Source organism: Callospermophilus lateralis, chromosome 3 (assembly GCF_048772815.1).
Source record: "Callospermophilus lateralis isolate mCalLat2 chromosome 3, mCalLat2.hap1, whole genome shotgun sequence".
Classification (NCBI taxonomy): Eukaryota; Metazoa; Chordata; class Mammalia; order Rodentia; family Sciuridae; genus Callospermophilus; species Callospermophilus lateralis.
In genome coordinates, this window is record NC_135307.1 from 196,875,939 (window position 1) to 196,889,576 (window position 13,638).

The 13,638-nt window shown below is 55.4% G+C and overlaps 1 protein-coding gene across 6 annotated transcripts in view; it reads left to right on the top strand.

The window, feature by feature from the left end:
* Osbpl2 (oxysterol binding protein like 2) overlaps positions 1-13,638 on the top strand; it is a 31,867-nt gene that overhangs the window by 16,368 nt on the left and 1,861 nt on the right. For all 6 annotated transcript variants that reach the window (XM_076852073.2, XM_076852080.2, XM_076852075.2 and 3 more), the window contains exons 7-13: positions 3,338-3,520; positions 5,022-5,129; positions 5,623-5,712; positions 7,884-8,007; positions 10,241-10,378; positions 12,489-12,612; positions 13,200-13,290. In XM_076852073.2, the coding sequence (XP_076708188.1) occupies positions 3,338-3,520; positions 5,022-5,129; positions 5,623-5,712; positions 7,884-8,007; positions 10,241-10,378; positions 12,489-12,612; positions 13,200-13,290 (858 nt within the window). The remainder of the gene's footprint in view (positions 1-3,337; positions 3,521-5,021; positions 5,130-5,622; positions 5,713-7,883; positions 8,008-10,240; positions 10,379-12,488; positions 12,613-13,199; positions 13,291-13,638) is intronic.

Sequence of the window (13,638 nt, forward strand, 5' to 3'; positions counted from 1 at the left end):
GGGGACTGTCATGAATACTCTAGTTGGGCTCTTGGGTGACAGGTGAGCCTGGTTCTCTCTAGCATTGGTGTCTCGGCTCATGAGGAGCTGTTGGAGGGTTTGGGATGCTATGGGCAAGCTGTTTCACACCCAGAGTGCTATGGTGGCAGGGCAAGGCCCTGCCCTAGTGAGGCAAGACCAGGGCGAACCAGAGGGTCGTGTGCGGCGGGTTGTAGAAGAACCTGTGCTGCCTGGTCCTGATATGCGTGCTTGTGGAGAAGTGTGGGTGAGTGCTAGCTTTCAACCTTGGCAAAACCAAGTACTAATGAGCAAACCAGGCCATTTTAAATAGCACTTTGGGGACACCGTTAGAAGAGAGAAAAATCCAAGCCAGACACAGTGACACACACATGTAATTCGGTGACTCCGGAGGCTGAGGCAGGAGGACCACAAGTTCGAAGCCAGCCTGGACCACGTAGTAAGATACTGTCTCAAAACAAAAGGAAAGGGCTGGGGTGTAGTTTGTGGGTACTGCACCCCGGTTCAATCCCACGTCTCAGGGGAAAAAGAGAGAGGTGAATCCAAAAAGAAGGGTAACTGCAGAGGCGCTGTTCACGATGCAGCCCCCACTGACCACCACCGGCCACACGGGCCCTGGAGTGGCTGGGCATCCTGGCCAGGAGGGGTGCAGATAAGGCCTTGTCTGCGTGGGCTGACTCCTGCCTGGGGAGCTCCTTCTAGGCAGAGTCCCTGCCCTCCTGGTGCCCTCCAGGTCGTGCTCCCTTTCACTCTTGCCCTGTGCCTAGTGCAGACCAAGACTGGACACAGGTCCTGGACTCCAGCCCAGAGGCTGGCTGGCCGGAAAGCTCTCCACACTGTGCAGCCTCGGGCTATGAGAAACCGTCCTGTGCCCTGTGAGAATGCCCACTCTAGGGCACTACCCAGGTGCGAGGCCGTGCCAGAGCACTGTGCCCTCAGCCCAGCCGAGACGTGGGGCTGTTTGTGTGTCCAGGGACCTTCTTAGTCTGCTGCCCTCAGGCACTGTGGGTGAGCGGGTGAGTGCCTGCCGGATGCTGAGGGGGAGGCTGAAAGAGGGAAGGGAAACTGACCTCTTTTCTGAGTTTGGCGCTTAGCAAGTGAGACTGCCCGGTGGAGGAGGACATGGAGGATGAGGTGTCAGGCAGTCAGGCCGTTCCTGCCAAGAGCATTGTAGCTGTTGGCCGCAGGGTGCCAGGCTGCGTGCAGGTGGTGCTGCCCAGAGCCCAGTGCTAGTGGGGGCCCTGTGTCCTGCTTTAGTTCTCTTTCCCATGGAAAGCAGAACCTGCTAAAGCAGTTAGCCTCCTATTTGGGGTGAGAGTTAATTGATGACCCTTTGGGATATTTTATTAAGTCTGTTTTTTAACTATAAGAGCATACTCTTCCTAGAAAATGTGCAACTTTGAAAAAAAGTAGAAAATGTGAGTCAGATATAACTCCGTGAAAAATCATTGCTGAAACCATTTTGGTAGGTTTCCTTTTGTTTGTGAAGAGCTTTGCTCAGGCTGGGGCAGTTGCCTATCTGTGCCAGCACTGGCCTCGACCATCTGGGGGGCCGGCCGACTGTCAACCCAGGTCCTCCTGAGTGTCTGCTGAGATGCAGCAGCTATAGTTGGGAAAGCGTGTCGGAGCCAGTGGTTGAGGCTCCGCTCTGCTCCCAACCCATTCAGGAGGGTTCAGCTTCGGCCTTCCCCTTGCTCTGCTGCTGTGGGGACTGTCGGAAGTTTGTGGGGTTTTTTTGGTTTGTTTGTTTGTTTGTTTTTAATACTCTTTTAGTTGTAGATGGACGCAATATCTTTATTTAGGTATGTATTTTTATGTGGTGCTGAGGATGACACCCAGCGTCTCACATGTGCCAGGCGAGCACTCCACACTGAGCCCCAGCCCAGCCCCCGCCCCAGGAGCTTGTGGCTTGATTGGCTGTTGGCTATTACTGAGTGCTGGAGCTGCTGCTGGTCAGAGAGCATGGTGATGCAGAGGCCCGCAGGGAGAGGCAGGACCGTCCTCCAGAGGCTGTCCAGTTCCTAGCAAGAGGGCTGCAGGGAGGAGGGAAGGGCCACCCGCCAGGTGCACGTACGGCATCTTTCCGTCTTGAAGTCATGGAGAGCAGCTCCCTTTCTAGATCCTCCTGAGCAGCCACGGCTAGTCGCTGGGCCTGCAAGCCCCCAGTCACGTGCTCAGGGCTGTGCTCCAGATGCTGGTGGTGTGGTCGCTGGAGTCATTAAAATGCCTCGGGCAGGGGAGCCAGAGTAGGGAAGAGGTTGTGGACATGGAAAGAAGCTCTGGGTGAGAAGAACAGGGACAGGCGAGACACAGCACACGGGGTCCAGCCTTCTGGGTGCCGTCTGGGTGGAGCTGGAGTTTCACAGCCTGAAAGCACCAGCTCTTCCAGGTCCCAGCACGTGCCCCACTGGGCAGCATCTCCCCCACACCTCTGCTGGATGAGCGGGCCGAGCAGCCCCGCTCAGCAGCAGTGCAGACCCCGTCCTGCACCCGTGCTCACATCCCGCAGATCCCTCAGTGAGGCTAAAAATACACCTTCTTTTCTTAGACAAGTATTCATCTTGTAAATTACAGACTTTGGTAGGCAACCTTTTAAAACCTAATTTTTCACCTTTCCTTCCTCTGTAATGATTGGGAATTCTGATTCCAGATAACTTAGTAATTATGTGGTTTAGCTTTTATAATTTTTAATGACTACAACTGTAGGTGTATCCACAGTTCCGGAACAATTAAACACTGACATTTTTATTGAATAAGAGAGTCTGCTCAAAGCCCTGCTTCCTGGCCAAGAACATTTTGGGGTGCAAGACATTCCATCACTGAAGTTCCAGGAACTTCATAACAAGACCGGGCAGGACGCCCCTCCGGGGGCCACAGTCAGCCCTGGCTTTGCTGCAGTGGGGTCTGCAGGGCTGAAGCGAGTATTCTGGACCATGCTGGCCTGCAGTGGGAGCAGCTGTGAGGCGCAGGCGTCCCCCGGGGACGAGCAGCAGGCGGGTGGCAGGCCTCCAACCAGCGCTTGCTCTGCAAGCTGGCCAGGTGTGCTCAGGAGTGACACTCCGTGGCTGTCAGGCAAACTGTGCCTTCTGAGAAACACCTGTTTTGTGTTTCTGCTGCCTGTCACACACAGCCTGGGGGCTCCTAGTGCCCAGCACCTCTGCCAGACCAGACTGGAGGTAGCAGGGCTGGATCTGCTGGGCAGTGGGATTGCAGGGCCCTGAGCCCGACAGTTGAGCTGTCCTTCTGTTGGGTTTGTTGTCACTAATGTGACTCTTTCCCTGTCTCTTCCTTTCCTTCCTCTCCTTATTTCTGAACCCAGGGAAGATTTAGGGTTCAGATTTATATCTGAACAAGTCAGTCACCACCCTCCCATCAGCGCTTTCTATTCAGAAGGCCTCAGCCAGGACTTCGTGTTCCATGGCTCCATCTACCCGAAGCTGAAGTTCTGGGGCAAGAGTGTGGAGGCGGAGCCCCGGGGGACCATCACCCTGGAGCTTCTCAAGTGAGTAACAGGAGCAGACGGCTGCTTCCCACTGGGACTTCCTTCCAGGGAGGTCCTTTCCCAGGATGGGCAGCCTGCCCACGGGAGATGCTTCAGCAGTGTTTGTCGGGACTGTGCTGCGTCCCAGGACGATGGAGTCCACTGTCCTTTTCCACACCAGTGTGCTTTTCTCACTCCTTGTCTTGGTCCTCTCGTCCAGCCTGGCAGCCTGGACCGCACAGCTCCTTACCTCACCTGTAGCACCCACCAGGCTGCACCTGAGCCAGCCTGGCCAGCGCCTGCTCCCAAGTTGGCAGGGACTTCGTTCCTGGTCAGGAACTCCTCCCAGGGCTGCCTGGGCATGGCGCTGGCCTCTATCAGGGGGTCCTGGGGAGACAGCAGCCATGAAAGGCCCCTGTAGCCCCAGCCGCTGTGTGCCCTGCGTCTCCACATAGACTGCGCAGCCACTGCCTGTGCGCACAGGGGCGAGAGTGGCAGTGAGGACTGCTGGAGCGCCTCTGAGAGGTCTCCTGCCTCCATCTGGAGAGGACCCGGGAGAGGCCCTCCCTGGAAGGAAGTCACAGCAGCCACCCTCCTCTAGTCCAGCGCCCACCGAAGGTGCCAGAGGGCAGCAAACCTCCAGCTCACCCTGGAGCTCGAGGCCCACTGCAGACAGGCCCTCCTTGGCGGCCAGTCCTCTGAGATGGTCTTGCTGACGGCAGCTGCTCCAAGCACGCGCCCAGTGCAGTTCCTGCCATTGGCCCACCTAGCTGCTTTCCATACAGTGCACTGAGGACCTGGAGGGGACTGACCCCCACTGCCGCCCCCAGAATGTGACCACCAGACCCTGCAGGCAGTCCCTGTTGTAAATTTCGGCTGCCAGAGCTGCTTCATGTGTTTTCTTTTGGGGGTGGGGTGCACGGAATTGAAAAGTGGCAGGCCCTTTGGGTCAGTGCGTTCAGGTCCCCTAGGAAATTCCAGGGGCTCTGTGCAGGTGTGGTGCACTGTCCTGCCCTGAGCTGGTCTTGCCCCGTCGGCTCTTTGTTGCCGCTCTGTGCTGCAGCCGTCAACGTGGGAGTCTCTCCTGGGAAGGGCTGCTTGGGAGGAGGAAGAGTCCATGGGAAGGAGTGGAGCGCGTGGACAGCATGCCTGCTCCCTGTGTCCCTGCCTGGCTGGGTGCACCCCCCACAGGCCGGGGGCTCCTCAGGACTGCATTACCATGGTGTGTCTGTGAAATGGTTTTCTGTTGACAACTTCACAGGAAAGCCATTTCTCTTGTCTCAGTCTTCTTTTATTGCTTATTAACTTGTCTTGACATTTAAGTAGAAAGCTTTGTTGATGCTACAAAGGAAAGAAGAAATAAATTCCACCAGCACTCTGAGCTTATGGGCCGCACTGCAGAGACTTCAAAGCCCTGGGCGACTCTTGGCAGGCTTGGCATCACGCTCTGGATGTCTGGTCTGGCGTTCGGGTCACACAGGCCTGTGCATCGCTGCGCCTGACGTTCTCTTCTGTGTTCCAGACATGGCGAAGCCTATACCTGGACCAATCCCACCTGCTGTGTGCACAATGTCATCATTGGGAAGCTGTGGATAGAGCAGTACGGGACAGTGGAGATCCTGAACCACAGGTGACGCCCAGGCCCTGCCCAGCCACCTTCCCGTCACTCATCTTAAGGGGCCCCTGCCCTGGCTGGCTAGGTTGGTCCCGGCCAGTGCTGAGGTCAGGGCGAGTGTGCCACATTGGTTGAGTGGTTAATTTATTTGAAATTTTAAACTGAAGAGTGGAGTCATTATTGGGAAAAACCAGTGACCACCTGGCATCACCTAGTATCCAGGCTGTAATACCTTATGCTGGGAACTCATGACTTACTGTTTTTTTAAGTATGAGATATAATTTCTAATCATAAAATTTACTGAGTTGAAATGAGCACTTAAGTGACATTTTAGTAGATTTACCGGATCACATAGTCCTCACCCCAAAGTTGTGGTATCTCTTTCTGTGCCTGGGCCTCCTGAGGCACTGATCGTCCTCGAGGCCCGGCCTCCGGCCCTGCTGTGTCGCAGGCTGGCCTTTCAGGACTTCCCACGTCGTGAACGCCTGCCCGTGCTTGTTTCCCACAGGACCGGCGACAAGTGTGTGCTGAACTTCAGGCCATGCGGGCTGTTTGGGAAGGAGCTTCACAGAGTGGAAGGGCACATTCAAGACAAAAAGTAGGTCTGGGGGCTGGGACGCAGCTCGTTGGTGGAGCGCTTGCCTCGCACGCACAGGCCCTGGGCTCAGTCCAGCTCCTCAGAAAAAACAGCCTGGGAGGCTGGTGCTGTGACGTGAGTGGGCGCCAGTGGCCGCACATGCCCCACCCAGGCGCCTGTCACAGCAGACGCTTTGTTCAGGAAGAGAAAATAAAGACAGTCTTTTTTTTAGTTGTCCATGGACCTTTATTTCATTTATTTATTCATATGCGATGCTAAAACTCAAACCCAGTGCCTCCCGCGTGCCAGGCAGGTGCTCCACCACTGAGCCCCACCCAGCCCATATCAAGACCATTTGGGAGCAGCTTCTGGTGACTGGAGAGTGGAGCCCATTCCCTTCCAGAAGGAAAAATATCCAGTTGGCCTGAGAAATGAGAGCTTTTTCTCAGGAGAGAAGTGCAGTTTTACAAGCAGAGCTGAGGTTCAGACTTTGACCCAGTGTCCCTTCCCTGCTGCAGCTGTGCCAGGCCCCAGGCGGATGGGTGGTAGCCTGTGTGGTGCTGTTGGCAAGGCCTGGTTCATTCCACTCTACACCAGGGACTTCAACAAATTTTTGCAAGCAGACAAATGGTTGGTGGTGTTATGACAGATTTTTCATGATTTTTTAACCCACTCTGTGTTAATTTCTTTATGTATTAGATTTCAAATTTATCAGTTTTTTTTAGCAAGGAATTAGGGCCATATAAGAGATTACTTCTAGCTCCCAAACTCTAGTTTCCAACTTAAAACAGTAGTTTTGCTCCACCTTCTCCCGAGTACCAGATTTTACCTGTTTAACCTGCCTGTAAAATGCCGTCACACTTGAGACGGACAGTGTTTCCCCTGGTGCATGGCAGGACCCAGCATGTGGACTTTAGAGGACAGCGGCCCCGTGGGTGGGATCTCAGTGGCCAGCACTGCGGCCAGTCTCCTGTGGAGTTGCTGAGGCTGCTGTGTCTGTGGGGCCGTGGGCTGCCGGGCTGGGGCTGGCACCTGTGGCGCAGAGCGTGTACAGTGGGCCTGGCCCCAGGCTTTCCATCTGTGGGCTGGCTTCCTGTCGCTATGATGAAATACTTGAGGAAACCACTTGAACAGGAGATGATTTGGCTACTGATTTCAGGTTTTAGTCCATGGTTGCTTGACCCAGTTGCTTCTGGGCCTGTGGGGGCAGCACATTGTGGTGGGAGGGCCCAGCAGAGAAAAGCTGCTTAGCTCCTGGTGGCCAGGAGGTGGGAGAGGGGAGAGGGGACAGACACACCCTTCAAGGACATGCCCCCGGTGACCTGCTTCCTCACCTCTGACAGTCTCCACACTGGCCAGCAGCCCATGAAACCATGAAGTCATTGGTGGGTTGATCCCTTGATGGGGTGGGCGCCCTCATGATCCAGTGACCTCCTAAAGGCCCCACCTCTGCTCTGGGGACCAAGCCTTTGACACATGAGCTTTTTGGAGACCTTTAGGATCCAAATCAGAAAGCCATCCTAAACCTGAGGACAGTTCCTCTAGAGATGGGCAGCTGTCTGAGGCTGGCTCTGCAGGGTGCCCGAGACAGGCCTGCTCTACTAGGGCATAGACTCAGCACAGCCACCACATGCTCTTCCTAGGCCGAGGAAAACGGGAAGGGACCAGCATCAGAGAGCCCCAGGGTTGTCATGAGGTGAAACTGACAGGCAGTGGCCACGGAGGAAGCAAGTGTTGTTGGTGTGGTCAATGGAAGGTCTACAAGCATGCGAACGTCCAGTGTGTTTGGAAAATGACTCTAGGGCTCGGGAATGTGACTCAGCGGTAGGGCACTTATCTGACGTGTGTGAGGTCCTAGGTTCCATCCCCAAGCAAAAAGAAAGAGACGGGTACCTACAGCTCTGCCCTTGGAGAAGTGTGCGTCTGCCGCCTCCTACAGCCTGAGGCCCCTTTTAGCCTTCTGTGGCTTCCCCTCTTTTCTGCTTTGGTGCATCAGGGTTAGGAGGAGTCCTTCTCGAGTGACATGAGCGGTGTCCTAAAAGTCCGTCTTCGTCTTTGCATTTATACCCAGTGGTGTCCCCCAGTTTAGAGCACATGCCAGAAGGGGACGTTCCCCGCCGGCAAAGGCAGGGAGCTGTGTTCGCAGAGTGGCTGCTGGCTGCCCTGACCGAGCTCCCAACCCTTTGCTACAGCAAAAAGAAGCTCTTCATGATCTACGGCAAGTGGACTGAGTGCTTGTGGGGCATCGACCCCAGTTCCTATGAGTCCTTCAAGAAGCAGGAGAGGAGAGGGGACCACCAGAGGAAGGCCAGGCTGGTGAGTGGCTCTCTGGGCAGACTCTGGGCGGTGGAGCCTGTGGCAAGGGCCGTGCTGTTCCCTGGAGCTCTGGGTCAGCCTCGCCCTCCGCTTGCCTGCGGGGGGTGTGGTGCCTTCCTGGCCGCAGCCAAGAGAGACGAGTGTGTGGAATCTGTTGAGATGCTTGTCTGTCTGGGCTCTGGGCAGTGGGTCTCCTGTGTCCTGTGGTGTCGCGGCTGCTCTCCTAAACCATGGCTTGCAGTTGCCTCCCTGGCTGGAGCAGCCGCTGGAGCCTCATGCAAGCCCATGTCTTTGGGAGCTCTGGGTTTAGGGTCCTGCTCAAGTACATCCCCTAGGCGTGTGTGAAAAGCCAAATGAGCCACGCGTCTGCTTCTCCCATCCTGGGAACCAGGTGATCTGTCCAGCAGTCAGAGTATTGCCAAGGATTTCCCAGAGCTTGGGAATTCAGTGATCTTAAGACACGTTACTCCTGAGCTTCAAACCAGACCTGAGGGGCTGGGGCTGGGGCTCAGTGGTAGAGCACTCACCTAGCACGGGCGAGGCGCTGGGTTTATCTCTGCAGGGCCAGCCACACTGAGCTCAGCACCACATAGAAATAAATAAATAAAATAAAGGTGTTGTGTCCAGCTGTAACAACCACAAAAAATAAATGCTAAAAAAACAAAAAACAGACATGATAATACAGAAGGGATGGTATGTTTCCTAGATGTGAACCCATGTGCCCAACTCAAGATCTTCAGTATTTATTTCACAAAAATGTTGAACCTCCTCAGCCCCTTCCAGGAGTCTGAGTGTTTTCATGTTATGATATTCATGCATGGTGCTACACATCTTTCCTAATAACTCTCTTTCTTTTTTTTTTTTTTAGTATCTCCCAAATTCTTTTTTTAATATTTATTTTTTAGTAATAGGTGCACACAATATCTTTATTTTATATTTATGTGGTGCTGAGGATCGAACCCAGTGCTTCACGCATATTAGGCAAGCACTCTACCTCTGAGCCACAATCCCAGCTCCCCTAATAACTCTCTTTCGTTAAAAAAAAAAAAAAGAAAAGAAAATTTCACATAGGTTTGGGCTGAGCACGGTGGTGCACATCTGTAATCCTAGCAACTTGTGAAGCTAAAACAGGATTGCAAGTTCCAGGCCAGCCTCAGCAACTGAGACCCAGTCTCCGAAAAAGGGCTGGGACGTATGGATGTAGCTTGGTGTAGAGCACCCTGGTTCAGCCGGCTGTGTAGACTTGGAGTGGGAAGTCTTCTTGGTGGGGTCACGGGGTGCTTTCACCAGCTTTGCACTTGCTCTGGGTGACCTGGAATGGGAGTCTCCCTAGTGCTGACCACTGGGTGTAAGTGGGTCCACAGCTGCATCCAGTGACCACTGTCCTCTCCACCTAGGACCCATGGGCTCTGAAGACAGCGTAGCAGTGTCTCTCCCAAGGAGGGGTGGGCCCTGGGGCTCAACCTCGAGCTGCCCAGCCACCATGAGCTCAGCCCTGGGGAAGCTTCCTGCCTGAGGGCAGCAGCAGCATCCAGGGAAGCCCCTGGCACTGGTGTGGCAAGTCCCCTGCTAGGCAGGTGGCCCCCACAGGGTCTAGCCACACGCAGAGGAGGGCACAGCACACCTGCTGCCACCCTGCCTGTCTTCTCTGCAGGAGGAGGGAAAGCCCAGTGTGCTGGCCCTGCAGAGAGCAGGAGCCCGAGTTCTGTTCATAAGCTGGAGGGTGGGTGGTATCACCAACTAGGGAGACAGTTTGACTTAAAAAAAATAGGGGCTGGGGTGGCTCAGCCGTAGAGCACTTGCCTCGCACATGTGAGGCATTGGGTTTGATCCTCAGCACCACATAAAAATAAGTATACAAAATAAAGGTATTGTGTCCATTTACAACTAAAAAAAAATTTAAATCATTTATATATATGTGTGTGTATATATATATTTTTAAACTGGAAATTGAATCCAGGGGTGCTCTATCATTGAGCTACACCTCCAACCCTGTTTTCATTTTATTTTGAAATAGATCTTGCTGAGTTGCTGGGGATGGCCTCAAACTTATGATCCTCCTGCCTTAGCCTCCTTAGTAGTTGGGATTATAGACATGCATCATAATGCCCAGTTTGATTTTCTTCTTAGTTAAAAAAAAAAAAAAGAAAAAACTTGACCCTTGTTTTTCCTGGGGGCTTGGGAACAGGTCTCAAGTGTCTGGGAGGCTCTTCTGAGGGGTCCTGTGTTGCAGGACGTCGGACCTGAGATCGCCAGCGAGGTGGCTGGGGACACAGCTGATGACGTGCCCATGGCCCAGGAGACCGTGCCAGTCATTCCCGGCAGCAGGCTGCTCTGGAGGGTCAACAGCCGGCCCCCCAACTCAGCCCAGGTCTGTGCCTTGTGCCTTGCAGCCTCCTCTAGCTCCACCCTGCCCACTGCCTAGTCAGCTGCTGCCTCATCCTCCCCTGACCAGCGTCCGTGCCTTCCTGCCTGTAGCTTCAGCTGGCTGTCCCTGGGTCAGGGAGCCCCATCACACCACTGCACCATTTCCACAGCTGGCCTTCCCAGCGGCCACCCTAGCAGGTGCCCGTGATGCAGCCACAGGGCCTCCCCACTGCAGAGCTCCCGAGAGACCTCGTATCTGGCGGCCTGGCAGCGCTGCGTCTTCCCAACAGATCACAGTGCGGCGGCTCTGGCTGCCCTGGCCAGTTCCTCCACCAAGCAGATGCCCCACCTGCCCTCTGAGGTCCGCAGTGACTGCCTTTCATCAAAAAGGGGCTCCAGGGCTGGGGCTGGGGCTCAGTGGTACAGAGCTTGCCGAGCAAGTGTGAGGCCCTGGGTCCCATCCTCAGCACCACATAAAAGTAAACGAATAAAACAAAGGTATTGTGTCCACCTACAGCTAAGAGAAAAAGGGGGGCTCCCGGGCTGGGGATAGAGCTCAGTTGGTAGACTGCTGGCCTCACATGCACAAAGCCCTGGGTTCTGTCCCTAGCACCCCCCCCACACACACACGGAGGGCAGGGATCCAAGCTTCTCTGTAGAGTCTGTTTTGCTGACTCGTCTTTGAGACAGAGTCTCGCTGTGTTGCTTAGGCTGGCCTTGAATCCCTGGGTGCAGGGACCTCTGCCCCAGCTCCTGGCAGCTGCAGTGCCGTGTGCACCACCATGTGCAGTCCCTCACCTGTGCAGATACTCAGGGCACTGTGGCGTTCACCCTTGAAAACCTCACTTAGGATCTATTCCGTAATAAACCATACTGCTCCATATAACAAGCCAAAAAAGACATTACACACTATGTCACTTCATATCTATCATAAATTATATAGGCATGAAGTCTGTGTGCTATTTAGCGACTTCTGTGGTGGTATTGTGGCCTGCACACATAACAGGGTGTGTAAAATAAGAAAAGGGAGACCGGGGCCATAGCCTGGTGGCAGGGTGCTGGCAGAGCAGCACAGGTCCCCAGAGCAATCTCCAGCTCTGTAGAGAGGACGGGGAGCACAGCCCCTCTCCACAGCCACCGCTGCTGGGCTGGGAGGGATGGCCAGCTCAGCAGCACTGTTTTCAGTTATGTTTTAGAGAAATAGTTTCAGAGGGAAATTCTTTAAGAATAATAATTGGTGCACCTGTAATCTCAGCAACTTGGGAGGCTGAGGCAGGAGGATCACAAGTTCCAGTCCAGCCTCTTTTTTTTGTTTGTTTGGTATTGTGGATCGAACCAGGGCCTCGTGCATGCAAAGCAGGCACTCTACCACTGAGCTATATTCCCAGCCCCAAGAGCAACACTCGCTCCCTCATCCTTTGTTCAGTGGTGCTGTTGAGTGCCTCCTGCCTGCCAGTGGGCTCAGGGTTCTGGGAGCAGACTCAAGAAGAACAGGAGAGTCCCTTGGCACCAGCCAGTCTGGTGGCAGGCAGTGGGCACTTGGCTGGGAACCACGTGGCCCATTAGAAGTACCAGGGAAACACAGGGCGCAGCAGAGAGGCTGCAGTGGAGGGGTCCAGGAGGGAGGCAGAGGGGATGGCCAGGAGCAGAGTGTGCAAGAGGGCCACAGGCCCGGGGCCCGTGTGGGCAGGATGCAGGGGATTCTGACCACCCTAGCTTTTGCAGAGTGACGTGGGCACCCTGGGAATTGTTTGAGAGGGGATTTGCATTCCTGTGGCCCTCGAGCCATTTGCTGGATGTGACAGGAAGAGAAGAGGAGGCCAGGTGGGAGCCAGGAGCCAACCTGGAGGGGCGAGTGCAGGGGTGCAGTGTGTGCAGTGGATGGCAGTCTGGCCTCTGCTGAGCAGAGCTTGCGGTTGTCGACACACCATTGTCCATGCTGGGAGTCAGCCTGCGGCCCTGGGCATGGGTGGTCACAGGGTGGCGGGCCTAGGGGTGCGGGCTGACAGGGCATTTTGGAGAGTGGGTGCTGTGTGGCTGCTGGCAGCAGGTCCAGAGTGCCTGTGGCTCTGACTGACTGTGGCGCTGACCACGTGCTGTCGCGCTCCCCACAGATGTACAACTTCACCAGCTTCACTGTGAGCCTCAACGAGCTGGAGTCCGGCATGGAGAAGACCCTGCCACCCACAGATTGCCGCCTGCGCCCCGACATCCGCGGCATGGAGAATGGCAACATGGGTACGTGCTGGGCTGGGCTCACAGTGCCGGTGTGGGTGGATGCGGAGTGGTCTGAGTTCATTCCAAGTCCACGCAGGCCGCCTGCATGGTTCGTCTGTGCTCTTCCCTCAGCTGAGCCTTGATAGGGAGCCCCCGAGCAGCCCCTGCCACCCCCTCGCTGTGCTGGGCAGGCCTCAGGTTTCCACCTGACCCCACACTTGCTCCCTGCCCCCCAGTGCAGGCCGGGTGACAGCAGGACTCCCAGGGTGACACCTGTCCAGCGGGCTCCCGGGCTTTGCTGTAATCCTGGTGCTTCAGCAGAGAACCCACCCCATGAGGGTGCTGCGGGGGCCACTTCCATCCCTGTCTAGAGCAGGCAGGCATGCCCTGGGCTCAGGATGTGCACGCTTTGGGGGACTGATGGCCGCCAGCACCTGCTCTCCTGCTTGGGCTTCGGGTGGCTCTGTATTTGGTTCCCCACACACTGTAACAGGCGGGCGCAGGCAGCCACCTGGGAGGGGTCCTCCCAAGGCAGGCAGAAGGTTCTGGCTTCTTCAGGAAGGTTTGAACCAGCCTAACCCTTAGCCAGATCTGTTTGCTTGGACTAGATCTGGCCAGCCAGGAGAAGGAGCGGCTGGAAGAGAAGCAGAGGGAGGCCCGCAGGGAGCGTGCCAAAGAAGAGGCCCAGTGGCGGACCAGGTGAGGGGGCCGGAGGAGGGCCTGCACACTCCTGGGGCTTCAGCCCTGTACGCCTGGTGGTGAGCTGTAGTGATTCCATGGCGCATAAAGGCAGTGACCCCACCCCCTGACTGTGCTGGTCTCGACACGTAGGTGAGGGCCTGAGCCCCTGGGTGGCGCACCAACCTGTAGTCACCCACTGGAGCAGGCTGTGCACGAAGGCCAGGTCACCTCAGACCTGGGCCTGGCTGACCTGCTTCATAGCCTCACACAGCACTCTTGTCAAATGTGGCCAATTTAAGGATAAAATGTAGCTCAAACTTGGCTACTCACTGAAGCAAAAGGGTCCATGAGGGTTGGTGACGCTCT